The sequence below is a fragment of the Schistosoma haematobium genome, chromosome 1, assembly GCF_000699445.3.
Source record: "Schistosoma haematobium chromosome 1, whole genome shotgun sequence".
NCBI lineage: Eukaryota > Metazoa > Platyhelminthes > Trematoda > Strigeidida > Schistosomatidae > Schistosoma > Schistosoma haematobium.
In genome coordinates, this window is record NC_067196.1 from 75,374,682 (window position 1) to 75,393,620 (window position 18,939).

Consider the following 18,939-nt stretch of genomic DNA (forward strand, 5'->3'; position numbering starts at 1 on the left):
CACTTCCAGAGGGTGTTGTTTTGGGACAGTTCTCAGATACCAGATAAGTTTCATCATGATTGTTGATTTTTGTGTTTAGCATCGTAACTGTGTGGCTCGTGGCGTTCCATTGTGTAAGAAGAAAATCAAAATTATTAAGGTTTCTTTCAAAGTATTTTGCTTTAAGATGGTCAGTGCTGAAGTTATCAATGGTTCCGTTGTAGTTGGTGATATAGTATGTGAATTTTCGATGGAGGACTAAATACAATGCTTCGTGTGCCATTTCGAGAGGCCGTTGAAGTGAGTCGCGACGTACAAAGGCGTGTGTACTATATCGTAGGACATGTTGAACGTAAACATCAATCAACTGAAGTTGAGTGGAAACAGGTTTAAGTAAACATATGGCGTTTGTTAGCCTGTTTGTGTAAGAGTTTAGATGCATATTCATTGAAGGAGATGAAGGATCAAAGAAGTCCTCCTCTTCTCATAGTAGGTAGTCATTCGGAATCGTGTGATTCCGAGTAGTGTCGTAGGATAATGGACAATTCGAGATTGTAACTGGTGTCCATGGTCTGCAGTGGTGGTTGAAGGATAACCGAAGTTTGCTGCCCAGCGCTCGACGAAGGCATAGACCAAAATTTAAGTAGTAATCTCTTTGAGAGGTAATGATTCTGCCCGTCGTGTGAAGCGATCTACACACATCAAGACGTAATAGTATTAAATTGACACTGGTAAGGGTCCTATCTAATCCAGATTAACATGTTCGAAACAAGCGTTGGGAGTTGTGAAATATCCTAAAGGGTATTCGTTGTGTCAAATCACCTTAGAGTTATGACAACTTTCACAGGGGATAGCCAACTCCCTCACGTATTTATTCATACTAAACCAACAACGTCTTCCTACTGTGAGCCTGATGGTTGCTCAGACACCCGAACGAGAAAGTTCGTGCAACTTATCCAAGACGTTGTGTGATTAATGTTTCGACACAACCGCACAATCCTTACCTATAGATAAATCAGATGATAACGTTTCCTCATCAGTTCTCATCTGTTTGACCCGTAGTCATAGGGTAGTTGAATATAACTCGTGCTGAAGATCAGTGTCTTCTTCCTGACGCTAGGTGAGTTGAGGAACACTACTCAAGAAAGTTATTCGAGACACAGCTTATGCCACCACATTGTTTGCCCCCTAAATATGTCATATATCTGAAGTAAATAGTCCGGTTGTCGGGACTGTCGAGGAGAGTACCTTCCTGACGACGAGCTTAAAGGAAGTGTCACAGGTTTGTGGTCGGTAGACAACGTGATTTTCATATTGTTTAATGTGCCATGCGGCTCAGTGAAAGGCTAGAGTTTCCATGCCGTAAGTTTTATACCTTGATTCATTGTCTTGCAACTGTTTCGAGAAGGGGAATTAAGGTGGTTGATTGTTGTCAACTCATTGTTGGAAAACCTATCTGGTTACTAAGACGGATTCATCTACAGAGATATTAATGGGTGCTTTGATGTCCTGGTGTGCTAGCACAGTTGATATTGCGATGGCTTGATCATGTGTCAATTGCATTCTCACGAGAATTGATGATTTTCGCGTTGCTACGAAGTTGGTCTGTTAAGAGTCCTGTATGAACTGTCGATGAAAACTTACCAGGCCTTCTAACGCGCTTTTCAGAAGGCGAATACCTCGAGAATCATTAGTGTGTCCGATAAGGTTCAGCGATTTTTTCCAACCGAACATTTCTAAATGCTTACCATCTACTAATAAAGGGCTATTTCCACAGACTACGGTTGCTGTTACTGATAGAAGAAGTTTCCTGAAGGGTTTTTCATGTCAGACGACTTGAAAATTAAGAAACTGTTGGATTTTCTGAGATTTCTAGAAGATTTACCATACTCACTGTGTTTCTAACCCTAGTCAGGATTATCTGACCTCCGTAATTTACAGATAAATCGTTGTCGCGACGTTCTTCCTCGAGTAGTTAGCAAGCGTTCCAAATTATGACGAATACTAAGATGCGAGTGAGAGTACGAAAGAAATCAGCGACATGGTGTTGTGTCGATTTAGGTTTTTCTTTGTCAGAATAAACCTCTGGGCTGAAGGTTCTGGTGATCTCGATAATCCGATCGACAAATGCAGCCAATTCGTCCTCGGCGTGTTTGTGAAATGAGACAAGAACCGCCTGCACCTGTTGATGAAGCTTAGACAAAACGAACTGTTTAAACAGGCCCTCGTCAAAGTTCTCTTGATCAATGACTTCTTGCATACGTAGTTACATTTCTTTTTCTGAGCCAATGCACAGTTCCATATTGTGGAAAAGCTGATCAAATATTTGTTGGCTGGTTTGATCTCCACATTTAGGAATGGGGTTCTTTAAAGAGGTGCAAGGTTCTGAAACATAAATAGTGGACATATTAGGTGTGAAGATGACACAGGTATTCAGTGTTTAGCAACGTTTTTACCAGCAACACCTTCTAATATATTTTGTACCCACCGAGAGAAATCAAAAGACAGAGTCGAGGAGATCGGAAGAGTGTATTTGGCGATTACCAATACATCGGAGTTCTCTGATCTAATCTGGCTAGCGATTGCGGTAGACGTTGAACACAGAGTTATCACACGTGATCTGGTGCAGATGCATGACTGAGCGCCTTCAGCTAGATGAGTCCACCAAAACATATGGTCAGCATCCAATGTCGAAAACTTACAGAGCTATTTATTTTGGGGATTTATTTACCGCTACAGGTGTGACATACCTGCTAAAATGGTCCATTGTTTCACATGTCACGGGTAACTTTAACAAATGCTATTCGTCTTTGATAAGGAATGAAAGACTTTCACACATAATTATAGAGTGTTTGTAACCACCCCAGGCGAAACTGGGATTATTCGGGGTAATTAAAGTAACGGTGATGAAGTAGGATGCATAAACTTGAACAGTTTGGTGGTATGATTGGTTCTCGTGTTACTATTCTATTTCAATGATTGATTTCATCCCTTCTAATCTAGTCGCTATGTCACCCTGACGATTCTCAATATTAAAACGTTATGTTTGTTTAAGTCAGTTCTTAAACGTTGTTGGCAGCTTTTCGAACTGTATGCCGCTGTAGGTCTTAATGCTCTTGGAATTTATTTTGTTGTCAGTCGCAGTTATGGTTGCAGACTACTCTTCTCACTAATTTGACTTACGAACTCAACATTTGGCTTAATTTAGTGCTTGAGATGTGATGCTTCGTGTTGACTGTTGAGGTGACCACTGGCTTGGAGTTATATTTCAGTTTACCTAATAAATCCTATTGGCTTATTTGCTGAAATCATTAAAACTTCTTGTACGAGACAATTTTCCCAGATTTGAACTGCCTTCATATTTATTTCATCAAAGGGACGAGTATACATTACAATGCTTCGCATGATTCACAGCTGGTCTGCTAGAAGGCGTCTTAGTGGATCAAGCTACCCCTTAAAAAGAAAGGATCCTAAAATAACCCCAACAAGGACTAAAAAGCACCAGAAATGTATAACTCTTCAGAAATCTAGTCGCACACCAACGGGACTACCATCAGGTGAGTTTCTATTGAGGGACTTTTTCCCCATGAGCCTAGCTGTATGATGCTATATCTCTTTATGATTTAGTGAATTCTCGGTGAACCTCGCTCACGAGTTGATTCGAAACTTTCACGTTGAAGTATTTTGTCGAAGAATTCGGCTTCAGATTGTCAGGTGGCAAGTTCATAATTCGCCGTACCGGTGAGACTGATTTGTGGGCGACCTTAATGACCTTGGAAATGTCCACCTACTTACTAGGGCTTATCGTTTTCATCACGAACTGAAATCAGCCAAAATGCAAAAACGCTATTTAGACAGATGAATGAATAAATTTCCTGTTTTCATACATCTGATTGGTTGGTCCATAATCCGTCGGTTAACAGTCCTGCCCCATACTTGAGGGACCTGAGTTGTTCAAGTCAAGGTTGTTCGGCAGCCCTTTATTCCCAATTGCCGTTGTCCGAAGGAATGCTGATATTCAGTAGCGATACTTATGGATAACCTCGAGATTCGTTATCAGTGGGCTCACTGATAATAATTCTATTTATTTCACCCTGGAACATTGGATTCAGTGTTACGAATATCGTTTGTCAGTTGCTGATGGTAGGAGAGAGTGGCAGTATTTATCCCTATTAAATGGACGAAATATAAACTTGCTCGTGCCAATCAACCATAGTAGTCCTCCTGATTATGTTCTGATAACCAAATATCCTCTCATCGAGAGCTTACATGAATTAAAATTTTGTGTTATTTTTGGTGGTTCATTCATTCTGCTTGATTACACTTAAGAATTAGATCAAATCTTCAACATGTTATTAAAGTTACGCTATTAGGATTCTTATATTTACAGCTTTTCATCGAAAAATATTGACTATCCTTTTTTCCAAGTTATGCAATAAAGTGAAAGTGTTTTTATTTATCTTCTCATTTTAGTCACAAAACCAAGAGCGCGAAAAATCCACAAAGCGCCTATTCCTGAATCTCAAAGTGTGACCAACCACAATGTAAGTATTGGTTTTGTACCGGTTATGTCGTCCATTCCTTTCTTGTTTACCTATTTTTTCGTAACGTACAATCAATTGCTAGTAACCTATTTTATATGTAGTCTCAACGGCTACTAGAATTTACTCTTGAATTCAAACTAATCATAATCCATAGTTCAAAGTGATGAGATTAATTTGTGGACGACCTTTGAGCGACTCTACACTGACCTTGAATGTCCACCTAATAACTAGGACCAAATGAGTGTCATAAATATGTGTGGAATTAGAAATATGATTTATGATTTATGATTAAGATTATGAAGTCGATTTAGGGTTTTCATCACGAACTAACATTAGCTGTAATGCCAAAACTATTTATCCAAATGGATGAGTGAATTTCGTGCCAAAATCCAAGGTCTGTTATCGTATACGTGAATAGTTCATCCATAAATTATAGTCTCGCCGTTGAAGTCATGAGAACTTGTAGATGTATTCTCATAAGCCTTAGTTTCACCTTATGCTTTCTCTTCGTTCACAGCTAAAGCATCATCTCCATAAGTGAACGTATTTTTGTTAAATTTCAGTTGCTAGGTAATATAGATATTCAAATCCCTTCAGATTGTTGTCATCGTAATTCAGCTCATATGAAAATTCACCATAATAACGTCATAAACCCTCCAAATTTATCTTCATTGTGTACTTCTGATTCTTGCGAAAATGCCAACGAAGAGTTATATCATAACTGCCAAAACCATGATAATTCAGAAAATGATCATGTATTATCAAAACTACAAAGTACATCAAAAACAGAATCATTGGTGGAAATTAGTACAAGCTTACCTGTAAAACCAAACCCAAATGTTACGCTAATTGAGTGCACTGAACAATTTACTTTTCCAAATTTGATTACCAGTTCTGATCAACAAGTCGATCCATCTGGTGATATGAAACCTCACTTATTCAGTGAGGTTGGATTTATTGGCGAAGATGAAACTATGCAACCTTCGGACGAGGAAAGTGAGCCAAGCGATTCCTCGTCTTCCATCGCTCCTCCGCAAGAACTTTCTACGGAAATCTCTGCAATCGAAGAGTGCGACGATGGGGATTTTGAGGAAGCTGACGCGTAAGTTCCCACATTTACAGATCACTAGTGAACTCATAAACAGTGCAAAATACCTAAAGGCTGGTTGTATTACCTTTTGTTATGATGATGGCAAAAAATTACTACTAGCATCTTATTTTTATGACCAAAAGTGATTGGTTTTTATGTCAGTAACCGTACCAGTGCTTACCTCACGTCTGGTTTCCTTAATGTATTAATGGGGTCGTGTTCTTTACATTGTGCTTTTTCGCAAAGCTTTTGCTTAAAAAGACGCTGAAAGCATTATCACGGCTGAGAATAGTAACCAATAAGCATCGTTCTTTGTTACGTTTCATGTAAAAGGTATTAATCTCCTTGACCGGAAAAACGTCATTGATCCCTTGATAAATTTAAACCGTAAGAACAAGATTTCGAGGAGCGTTCCTTGACTATATTTTGTTTAATACTAATCTCGTTTATTAATTTTAGATTACACAACTCTTCTCTTCCCCAAGAAGCTTTCTCTACATATTTTACCCAGATTAGGATAGTAACTAAACGGCCCATGTTAGATGTGGTACAGTGGTAAATAATTTTCATTTTCCCACACTCCAGATAAAGCGTATGAAGATGAAGGAAGCTGAGTAATTTTAGATCTCGACTGTATTATCTGCATAATTTTTACTTAATACCCTAACACTTAAGAAAGTTTACTGAAGTCCGTGGTCCAATGTTTTCTTTGTGGTTCAGTAAGTTAATCGAGTTTTTATTTCACTCTTCATCATGCATTTGTCTCCCTCAAATTCGTTAAGTGTCGGTTGCGTCTTAGTACATTGCCAAATGAGTTTTACTAAGATCCTCGTTTTGATCATACGTGTCTTCGAAGTATTGCTCGTATATCCTGGGACTATCGAGTAAGTAACGCAGTTGTTAGGAAACGGGTACTAGATAAGGATGGCAAATCAATTGATGACGTAGTGAAACTTCATTAGTTGAGATGGCTGCGACACGTGTTACGTATGCCCAACGACCGACTGCCTCGACGTGTGATGTTCAGTGGTATAGGAGTAGGTTAGAAGAAAGCTAGGGGCGGCCAGACCAAAACATGGCACAAGTCCATGAAGTCACTGACAAGTGGACTGAGTCATGTTGGTAGGTGTAGACTACCTGGTTGGGGATCGCGAGATGATAGCAACCGATGGTTAGAGACCCTGAATGACATGGTTCAAAATCGTTTGCAATGGCGCAGGTGCATAAACTCTTTGTGTTCTCTCAAATTTTTATTTCTCCTTATTCCTCCTTGTCTTTTTTTTCTCTTCCCAAATTTATTTCACTGTATTATACTCTTTAAATAATATCTCCAAACACTAATTTTCCCAATTACTGCTCATACTCTTATTACCTCTACCACTACGGGATTTGAATCGACCACTGCATATGTGTGCTAATGTGTGGCAACTCGAACTGATGTACGTACGTACGAAGTTCTACGTTGTTATTGACTGACTGACCTCGTTTTACTCCCAGTTGTAAGTTCCTATAAACATTGATATTACATTCTATTTTTATCTGGTTATTATCGGTGACTGTAAGATTTATCCACTGCTCCAGTTGTTTTATTGAAGGTTTATTCTCTAGCATCTAGGTAGCTGCATAAGTGCTGGTGGGGGTGTGAGTGATGAGATCAATGCACGTATAGTGAAAGCCAGAGCAGCTTATGCCAATCTGGGCCATCTTTGGCGCCTTCGTGATGTTAGTCTGGCTGTAAAAGGTCGGATCTACAACGCGTCGGTGAGAGCAGTTTTGCTCTATGCTTGTGAAATCTGGCCTCCGAGTTGAGGATGTTAGACGACTCTCTGTGTTCGATCATCGTTGTCTCCGAAGGATTGCTGACATCCAGTGGCAACACCATGTTAGTAATGCAGAGGTTCGGCATCGTGTGTTCGGGCACAGAGACGATAATGCAATTGGTGTCACCATCTTGAAACACCGAATTCGGTGGCTTGGACATGTTCTACGAATGTCGTCCCAAAGAATTCCACGTAGTGCATTACTTGCCGACGCTGGGACTGGTTGGAAAAAGCAGAGAGGTGGCCAGTGTATGATATGGTGTCGTGGTATGAAAGAAAGCTACAAAGGGCTGGCTTCTGTTGGTCCTTCAGGACTCTAGCTGGGGTCCGAAAGATGGCGCTACACAGTGGCTAGAGACGTTATCAGATATGGCTCAGAATAGAAGCCAGTGGCGATCCTGCTGTAACCTTCTTTTACTTTCTTCATAAAAAGTGGTTGTGTCTTCCTTAACTGAAAGATTTCTTTTGATTGTACCTTTCCGTTCCCCCATTTTTACCATTATTATTATTACACCACCTTACATCAATCTCTTCGTTATTATTCTCTCTTTTTTCTTTTCCCTCCCCTTAAATTCTCATTGTTTTGTGTGGCGCATATATATTTTGCGCATTCTTTTACCAATATTTATGTGTTCAAATAAATAAATGATAATCACAGTATCGTAGAAGTTTCATTCGTTTCGCGTTTTTATTTCCAGATATGCCTTCATACGCAGCCTCCCACCACTGCCTCCTGATATTATTTGTCGTCCACCGGCGCTGCCGAAAAAAACTCGCTCCTCTCCAGAGTTTTGTTTAGTTCTTGATTTAGATGAAACTTTGGTTCATTGTAGTTTGAACCCTCTTTTGGACGCTCAGTTTATTTTCCAAGTTGTTTTCCAAGGTGTTGTCTACATGGTACGTTATCAAATTCTATTTTCCTAATGTTATTTAGATCAGAATGTAGCATTAGATCATAGGATTGCCATCAAAGTTATAGCATGTATCCTGTTCTGGAGGAGGCTTTCTGTTTTGATTTGATGGACTTTTCGGTTGTCAAAATCAATGAATAGGATGTTAATCGATAGATGAACGCTGTGATGTAGGTTGAGTGAATGGTGTCTACTTACAAGGTCGTATTATTGACTTGAGCAGTCAAATGATTAGAAATCAAAGACAAGACCACTAGTCAAATGAATAGTTTTTCCCTGTACTAAAATAAAATGGTTATTTGTAGAATACAAACAAAGTGAACATAATAAAATAGTCATAAGAGATTAGAAGAAATGGGCTTGTATGTCACTCATTATTCTCCAAGTAATTGAGTATAGACTCTTCAGCCGAATTTCAGAGTATCATATCATATAAATTAGATTCTGCCTCGCTATAGTAATGGCTATTAAAAAAAACCGTTTATTTTATTTACCTTACTTAGTTTACCATAAAACTGTCTACATGAATGCTAAGTTTATATATAAATTACGTATTGTAGTGGATTTTCGCAACTTTTTCACACTATACAGGTGTACGTCCGAATTCGACCACACTTATACGAATTTCTTACCAATGTATCTGAACATTTCGAAGTTGTGCTTTTTACAGCTAGCACGAAAGTATACGCTGATCGTCTTGTAAACTTGATTGATCCTAAAAAGAAATGGATTAAGTAAGTTTTCCTTAATCTATGTACCCTATCTATTTCATGTTCATTACCTCGTAGACCTACTAACTAACATTTTCATCTGTTATTTCAAATTAACGATTTATTGTCATTCACAGCTCAGTTTCCGTAATCATTTTATTGACTACGGAACCTAAAGTCTTCTGTTACATTGAATTGTAGTCACTTTGTTAATTTCTTAAGGGTTGATTCTATGGGCCAGACACAATGTCATCCACGATGGTACATTAGATGCCACTCATATTTCTTTTGGGAAGAAGCATTGGTTTAATTCCCAGTTTCAGCTCGTTCTCATCAAAAATGATCTATTACGTACTATCAATGCCTTGGGAGTTTGCTTCACTCCCGATTAAGTGTAGGATAAGTTCCCAGAGGCGTAGAAATTTGATTACCATAGTAGTTTAGTGATGTTGAAGTATTATGATGCAATTATTCTTTTCTACAATATACTTCTTTTGAAGTTATCTGCTTTTTCATCGTATTTCAATTTGTTTTTTTGTACTAGATTATGCTTTGTTCAGTAAGAACTTGTTTGACTTTGGCATAAGTACTAAATTGCAAAATTTTCTCCCTTTCTAGGCATAGATTATTCCGTGAACACTGTGTCTGTGTAAATGGTAACTACGTCAAAGACTTACGAGTCCTAGGCCGAGACCTCCGCAAAACTGTGATTATTGATAACTCTCCGCAGGCGTTTGGCTATCAGGTATTTGTTTTATTGTTAATAATTACCTTCTATAAATATGAGTGTCATCATAGTATTACGTTGGAATATATTTCTAGTGCGTCATTACATGATTATTTCTACCAGCCTAAATATTTCATTGGTATTATCATTTTCATTCATTTGGATTTTTCGCTTATCTCCTCTTGGTGCTCTAACTTTGAACATAACTAATATGGTTGTTGCATTGATTCTGTTTACTGTAACCAGTCGGAACTTCAGGCTCCTCATGCTTGTGTGTGCGTTATCAGTTTGGTCGTATAATTCAGTGTATCTAATTGGCAATCGTATTGCGCGATAATAGTATAAGCTAAGGACATAACCACTTTCTTTGTAACTGATTATTAGTTGGTGTAGCTAATTTAAGCGAAGGTTGGTCAGCTACAATGTAGGACCAGGCACATATATTCATCGATCCAAGTTGCCACATCTCATTATCACAAGATAAACACCGAATTCATAGAAGTAGTTACTTTCATGGTAGTAATATGTAAAAAGAATATTGCATATAACGGTATGAAAGAATTAGTTCGTAGAAAGAAAGGTATAAAGTAATTTTAATCTCATAGTTTAACGGAAGACAAAGAGTGTATACACCTACGCCATTGAGATCGATTATGAGCCATGCCACAGTGTCTCCTACCACGGGTTACGATAGTCGCATGGACTCCAAACAGGTAGTCTACATCTACCAACATGGCTCACACCACAAGTTAGTGACTTCAAAGACTGATATCACGTTTTGGTTTGGCCACCCCTAACTTTCTTTTAACCATCCCCAACGCTAGTCAACATTGCGCGTCGTAGTAATCGGTGTTGAGACACACGTAACTCGTGGCCGAACCATCTCAGTCGATGAAGATTCACAACCTCATGATTTGCCACCATTTTCTAATACCCTACGTCTAACCTCACTATTACTTACTCGGTGATCCCAGCAGATGCTGGCAATATTTCTAAGACATCTGTAAGCAAATACTAATAACTTACGAGTATTCTCAGCCGTAAATTAGAATAGAACGAACTGTTGCGCAGTATACTCGTCCCTTAATTGGTAGACGAATATCTCGCCTTCGCCATAGGTGACGTAAGTTGGCAAAAGCCAAGCGAGCTTTTCGAATCCATACAGATATTTCGTCAAACATCAACCCATTAGGGCTGATAATTGAAGTTGTCAAAGCGTTCGACTACTTCATTCTCTATCCTTAGTTCAGGTGTTGACACAGACCAGTCCTGAAGCAACAACTTGCACTTAGAGGCGGAGAAATGTATCCCAAACATTCTGGCATTGTTGCTCAGTGCTACTGAAAGACTTTGTATTTTATCAGCGTCTTCACCAAACAGGACTATGTCATCTGCGTATTCTAAGTTCATAAGTGGACCTCCTGGTATGAGATTTAGACGACGAGAACGTTATTTCCCGAAGTAGGTCTATGATGAAACTAGATAGAAATGGAGATGGTGGATAGCCTTGACGGACACCACTTGAGGTTCAAAATAAAATGGCAGTTCGCCATAAGCTCTTACTCGACTGGTATTGTTCGAGTAAAGAGCCTTCACAAGGTTTTAAGACAAAAAAGACCACCATTATCGGACGCCGATAATAATGCCTGTGTTCTAAAATCTGTGAATATGTGGTCGATGCAGCCACGACCAGCTCTGAAGCCAGTTTGGTTTTCTCGTGTTTGCAGTTCACGAGTCTTTGTTTGGCGTCCGATAATTATTGAGGCTAGTATTTTAGACGCTACATTAGTGAAACTAATCCCCCTATGGTTAGCACAGGATGATTTTGACCCTTTTTTATATATTGGGACAATCAGTGATTGCCACCAATCAGATGGGATTACGTCCAGTCCCCATACTTTAACTAAAATATTAGTCAACCTAATCGCTGAAACTGGACCACCATACCTATAAACCTCTGGAGCCAATCCATCTGGACCAGCTGATCTTCCTCGTTTCAGATTAGCTATAGCTTTATCAACTTTAATCCGAGTCGGGGGGCCTATCTCAATGTTCCATTCAGACTGTTTGGGAATGTTGGGTAGCTGTAGAGTATCTGAAAGCTATCTGAATTGCTCTTTAAAGTATTTCGGCCACCGTTTTAAACGTCTGGACTGGGAGCACATAAGTGTCGTCATTTTCCGAGATGGTCTCACACTTAACTTCTTAATTCCAGTTTGTTTTATTAGTCTGTAAAGCTGTCTTGCTTTACCTACAGCCGCTGCCTTTCCCATCTATTTTGCTTCCGTAGGACGAATTCACTTGTCTGAATAGATCCTTATCCTAAGATCATTGTTCCAAACCCTGCCCCTTCTGATGGGGTTTAGGTTTACATTTTAGGTAGTCCAGCTTATTTGGAATTACTTCCTTACGCCTGTTACTCCTCGTGAAGGAGCATAGGCCGCTCACCAGCATTCTCCATCCAACCCTGTCCTGGGCAATCCTTTCCAGCTCCTTCCAGTTGCTATTCATCCTTTCCATATCTGCTTTTACTTCCTGACGTAATGTGTTCTTTGGCCTCCCTCTTTTCCGCCTTCCTTCAGGACTCCAAGTTAGGGCCTGTCTCGTGATGCAGTTTGACGATTTGCGTAGCGTATGTACTATCCATTTCCATCGTCTTTTCGTAATTTCCTCTTCAGCTGGAAGCTGGTTTGTTCTCTCAAACAAAAGGCTATTGCTGATGGTATCCGGCCAATGGATGTTGAGTATCTTGAGTAGACAACAATTTATAAATACTTGTACCTTCTTGATGGTGGTTGTTGTAGTTCTCCAAGTTTCAGCTCCATACAGTAGAACTGCCTTGACGTTCGTATTGAAGATTCTCACTTTGATATTGGTTGAAAGTTGTTTTGAGTTCCATATGTTATTCAGTTGTAGGAATGCTGTCCTTGATTTGCCAATCCTTGCGTTTACGTCGGCATCGGATCATCCTTTTTTATCGATGATGTTTCTCAGGTATGTGAAGGACTCTACATCTTCCAGAGTTTCGCCATCAAGTGTGATTGGATTGGTGTTTTCCGCTTTGCATTTGAGGACCTTGGTTTCCCCTTTGTGTATGCTGAGGCCTACTGATGCAGAGACTGCTGCTACACTGGCTGTCTTCATCTGCATCTGTTCGTGTGTACGTGATAGGAGGGCTAGGTCATCTGCGAAGTCCAAATCGTCTAATTGGTTCTGAGCTGTCCATTGTATTCCGTTTTTTCCTTCAGATGTCGAGGTCTTCATAATCCAGTCGACCACCAGAAGAAAGAGGAAGGGAGAGAGTAAACAGCTTTGTCTGACTCCGGTAGTTACTTGGAATGCATCTGTCAGCTGTCCTCCATGCACTACTTTGCACTGTAGTCCGTCGTATGAGTTCCGGATAATATTGACAATCTTCTCAGGAACTCCGTAGTGTTGAAGAAGTTTCCATAATGTCCTCCTATCTACACTGTCGAATGGAATTACTAGAATAATTATACTTTATGTAGTACTCCGATAAAAGGCTTATTCGTCTTACGAGGACAACTATATATTTTTGGTATCTTGGCTTTGTTTCTGATCTGCCCGTGTTTGACATTTGATTTTCGATCTTAACAACTTGAAGTTACGTTATTTGGTTTTTTGTCTACTGACTGTTGGCAAGAGTTTTTTCTCTTTTTCTTGAAATCAGTTATTTTATCATAATTTCAATAGATTTCAGTGTTTCACTGAAATTCGTTATTGAGGGCATGTTTTCGTCATTCGTATCGTTGCTATACCTACATTATAGCAACATCGCCCCCGAATGCCCTGGTACGGCCGAGAGTGGGGAGAGTCTGCTCTCCCTCTCGAAATGCTCTCACATGGCCACGCGTATATAGCCTATGCCATGGAAGTCCTAATCACTGCCTTCTCGTGACGGGTGTGTTGTTTACGAAATTGAGAGGACGAAAAGCGAATGTTCGGCGCTTTAACCGGGTCGATGGACATGGAGAGTCCACCTTGGGGAGTTGGAGAACCCTGATTTCTAACCAATGGTGCACATGGGCTCTAGTATCCTGAGGGAACAAATGGCGTATGAACCAGTCGTTGGTCACCGGCTACCATGGCACTGCATCTCTTTACGATGCTCCAGTGCCTTGTGGATCAAAGCTTTAGGTCGAAGGCTCCGGGTGTGCCCCCATAAGAAAACCACCTGCTTCGGTTTGGGCACGCAGGCAATATCACAGCCCTCGCACATATCAAATAAGATTTGTGTGGTGCATTTGTCTCTGGTGCCTTCTTGTACCAGTATTTATGTGTTCAAATAAATAAATAAATATAACATCTCCTGGCCCACTTCGTATTGACCTATTCGTTTATCCCACCCGATTTAATGATAGAAACTTGTAGTAGTAACGGTGTTCTAGCGTCCGGCAAATTCACCTCCAAAAATCTTGTATAGTTTCAAGAAAAAGCATTCTATTACATGTTTGACCTTAGTTATGGTCTTCTCTGTTTTAACGACTAGTCATTAATTTAGTAAAATAAATTTACATACTCTGTGTTCTTGTTTGTTTAATCTTACAGATTTTACTTTAACTTGTTCGCATTTATTAGTGAAATGATTTTCATGACTCCAGTTTGATAAATGGAAACTGGATTCATTTTAATGTCAATTTTCATAGCGTAATAGTAGTGTTGTGTATCTTCCCAGTAGGTAAAGTTCAGTCTAGAATATAGTTATTGAGTTATTTTGTTTTTGGTATATTGAAAAAAGTTCCAACATAATTCTAATAATGAATAAATCTTTATTTCTGCATTTCCATATCATTCCCAGTTGGATAATGGTGTTCCAATCGAGAGTTGGTTTGTTGATTCAAATGATTGTGAACTCCTTAAACTTATTCCGTTTTTAAAAGAAATAACTAAAGCCGTAAGTATTTATGATCATTTTCAATTACATTCGTTTATGTTCAGCAGTTATTTTAATCTAAGGTTTTCTCATACTACATTTTTGTTACTGTATGTGATATTCTGAAACTAGTCTTGAGTGAATACCAGCTTTTGCTCTAATTTCTATAAATTTGTTCATGTGAAGCTGTTTTAGTAATCCTGACACCAATAATTTTACACCATTGGGTTATCGATTCTAGTAGCCGAATTTCATACTTCAATCACTAGTTAATGCTCTACCCGAACACTTAATATTCGTAGCACGCTTGAGTATATGTGACTGATATAATGCTACGAAATTCGTCAGAACAGCCTATCCTTAATTACTTGGAGAATAATGAGTGACCTACAAGCCAATCTCTTCCAATCACCTATGACTTTTATCATGTTTACATTTTGTAAATATATATGTATATAATATTGTTGCTAAATTAATGGAATATATTGTGTTTGGAAACTGAATACTTAGCCGACTCAATCATGTTAGACTAAGTCGACTTTAAATAACCTCGTAGTGTGTTGGTTCGTATGAGTGCCATCTAACACTCGGAGTAAATTTATGATGAAATAATATGTCTTTGACTATATTTCTCAGCTTTAAATTCGAATATGTTCACATTTTCTTTCAGGATGATGTTAGACCATTAATAGTTGATCGATTCCGGTTACATGAGAAAGTTCTGGCAGCTCCTCTTACACCACCCGATGTTCAGAATTGATACATTTCAATACTTTGTAGGTCTCAGTTAAGCTTGAAACAAGAAAATTGTTTTTAAGCAGCAGTTATTTATTTTCTATTTTTCACGAATAAAGCTTCCTTTAAATCACTTTTGTTTATTACGGTAAATCTTCTTTATATTTTTAATTCCAATAATCTTTTTATCTCATCATAACTTATCTTTTAACATATTAGACAGATTAATAATCGCATAGCTAACATGGACATATTCAATGCACTGCAGCATTTATATGCTGTGTAAATTTGATAATATTCACAATGTAATCTGCATTCGTCCATTCACTCATCCAATTACGTGAGGAAACAAACGTATTTGAATAATTTTGTTTTATTACCATTTCTGACAGTAAAGATTACTTGTTTTTTATTATAATCATTATAAATAATCAATATATCTTGCTTATTTTAGTCGAAATTATTTGCATCATAGTTACGATATTATTATTATTGCCACTATTTTTAATTTCTATATTCATCAAGATTTATGGCCTGACATCTATTGCTGATTATTACGCATTCATTATTCGGAAGGATTATATATTCTTTTATTTCTTGTCAACATTTGCATTTACATTATATTTGTATTTATATATCACTAATAAATATCCTTATAATCATATAATTTACATGTGTACAAAGATGTGTGTGTGCTCATGTATTTTCACCTTTTCCTTATCTATCACTCACTGCTTTTTTTGACGATAATCAATAAAAATACTGCATCGTGTGTTTATTTTGTCAGAACTTAATTCTATTGCTGTTCACGGAAAAAGACGTTTTCCATCCTTATCTGTCTGCTCTTGAAACTGGTGAACATTACATATTCTCCCTAAATTTTTATAATCATTCTTATAGACGATTAATACCGCGGTTAATAATGTTGTTTTCAGTACTTTGTTTTACTTTCATTCAGTTGTCAGTTTTCTGTTGTTTTTAATCGTCGTCGTCATTAATTCTTTAGATATTTTGTTTTTTTTTGCATTGCCCATTGCATTTTTACAATTGGAACTTCGTGTTTTAGCGCTCATAAAATAGTTTTACTGATATTACAACTTTTTTTCAATTTGGGATGTCTGCTGTGGTGTACAGAAAAATTGCATTTTTGAGAGAAAATTCCTTTTCTTTCTTTTTAATTTGTTTCCTGTGTGTGGTTTACCTTGTCGGTCTTTTTGTCATTGTTGGTGATTTACTTTTAAGATTTTAAATACCTTGTTTTTCTCTCGCCGTTTATTTACTGCACAGTTTATACACATCTTATTAGTAATTTCAATAAAACATGTATTTGGTACTTTTAATTTTTAAGGTTTTTGATTTGACTTTTTTGAGACTCGTTAATACTTGCAAACTTGGTTATTGCGTCTCTTTAATAAGATTTTTATAAGGATGTAAACACCGCGAATCCTATAGCACATTTGATTACCCTTAAGTGCGTTTTTTCTACAAATCTTTACGGTCAAAGAAGCATGGACTACTGGGATTCATGTTCTTTCAGTCCAGCAGGTTTATATTTTCAAACTTGATTGTTTTTTAACTACCTAAAGAATGTGGAGATAACAACTTGAAGTAGTCTCTGACGTAGTTGGTGTCATATGTTATTGGAAATATAAATGAACATCATGAAAGCATTTATCGAGTTTCGAATATTACACTGATCTCACTTATTATAGATGGGAAATATCCTAGTGAATTATTGGTTACATGACATTAATAGTGTAAATTTTTATCACCGAGAAAACCTCAGCAAGACCGGGTAACAATGCTGGTTAGTTTAGTTACTAACGCATTCTTCTGTCTTTCATGCGATTGTTTTTAATGAGTAATGCTAATTAGATCTTTATGGACTGATAAGTACATGGGACAGGTATTTCATACAATTTACGACAGCGCGTTACAAAAATCATTGACGCACCCCCCTGTGATAGATCATGTGTGTGTGGGATGGCTTTAAAGACAGTTTGCTTATCAGGACAAATCGTGTGCTGGGAATGGAGCTGGATAGAGTATCCAGACGACAAAGAATCAGTAGGTTTGACTTGATTATGGATTCAGCGTTATCTCAAATAAACTCCCCTATGATAAGCTCCCGTTGTGTCTAGAAAATTTAAGAATCCCTTGAGACAACATAACAATGAGCTGAACCCATTTTTCAACGTCTGAAAAGCTATTAGAAGATTAATACACACTCAGTATCACACACTCCCTAAATCTAGACCCGAAAATAGCTTTTAAGTAGTCGTTACGACAAGCCTCGTTGAACCATTCACGAGGATCGACTTATCTTGTATTCAATCGAAAGAAAATTTGCTTACACTTGCAAGCAAGCATCTCCGAAGTTTTGCCTCTTTAACAGATTGTAAGGTGTATGTTGGCGACACTTAGAGGTCCACTGTAAATGGTTATCAGGACTTTTAATCATAACTTACGAGTCGTATTCTACTGCTTGGATTCTTCCATGATAACGTGAACATTAAGCGAATACCTTAAGGGGTCTAGATCTGGATTCATGTCTTCCGAAATGTCTCACAAAGTTTGAACAATATGAAGAATCTAAGTAAACACTAAGGATCTATGGTTACCTTAATAATTAACAGGAGCTTGAGACACCTAAGGTTGAAAGTTCCTATTATTCTAGATATTTACTAGTCGTAAGCTAGGTTCTGTTCGATTGATCTTTTACTCGAGTATTTCATTACTGTCCAGAAGTTTATTCCTACCACTGATGTGTGAACTGAAATTTTCCGAAGACTTCACTTAAGTATTTACTACTAAAAATGCTCCCCAAACATAATTTTCCTCAGTGTTTTTTTCTTTGATGAAGTGGTTGTTTTTTTAATATTCAACTAAAATACGAAATGCAGAGAGCAAACTTTTTGATCTAGAAATCCAGATTTTATCAGTTTTTCAGATTAAGATATTACTGAGCATCTTAATTGATTAACTAAGGTTTATTTTTTGTAAAAACCTGACATCATTCATGTAAACCTTTCGAATTGAAGTATATTGAAGTACCATATATAGTCGAGAGGAATAGTTGAACTACTCTCCTAAGATTTCAATAAAAAATGTTATGTTATTGCAAACTTTCATTGATAACTACAGGTTTAAGTAAATTTTCACATGAAGATAAGTGGATCACTCTATCATATCCAACTTTTTTCTACAATACCAGCCTATAAATCATCTACATATGATGTAGATTTAGATTAGAAACAATCCACAATATATTATTTTTGCCATCAATCTGTAAGTGTTACTTGGATTTTTTTATCGAATGAGCACTTATTAAATTATTTTAAGAACCTATTACATCAGTAGCTATTATTTCATTAAAAGTAATGATGCTTTGAAGTCACAATATCAGTTTTTCTCTATGAAAGCTAGCTATCGTTGTAGTTTTTTCACCCTTTCTACTTGCATGGAAAATACTTTCTAAACAAATGCTTTCTTAAATCTTAGTTCAAGAATAGAATAGTATGTATTAGTT

General features: G+C 37.6%; 1 protein-coding gene across 2 annotated transcripts; it reads left to right on the forward strand.

Moving 5' to 3' along the window:
- Positions 1 to 3,050: 3,050 nt before the first annotated feature.
- Positions 3,051 to 18,823, forward strand: CTDSPL2_1 (CTD small phosphatase-like protein 2; the record flags this gene model as incomplete). Of its 2 annotated transcripts, XM_012939869.3 has the most annotated exons (8): positions 3,374 to 3,536; positions 4,453 to 4,523; positions 5,087 to 5,625; positions 8,132 to 8,330; positions 8,936 to 9,078; positions 9,673 to 9,799; positions 14,601 to 14,696; positions 15,346 to 18,823. In XM_012939869.3, 8 exons carry the CDS (start codon positions 3,374 to 3,376, stop codon positions 15,433 to 15,435), a joined length of 1,428 nt encoding a protein of 475 aa, XP_012795323.1. In that variant the 3' UTR covers positions 15,436 to 18,823. The 2 variants fall into 2 exon arrangements, with proteins under 2 accessions (XP_051075150.1, XP_012795323.1); XM_051209689.1 differs by having other exon boundaries at positions 3,051 to 9,078; positions 14,601 to 18,823.
- Positions 18,824 to 18,939: the final 116 nt, after the last annotated feature.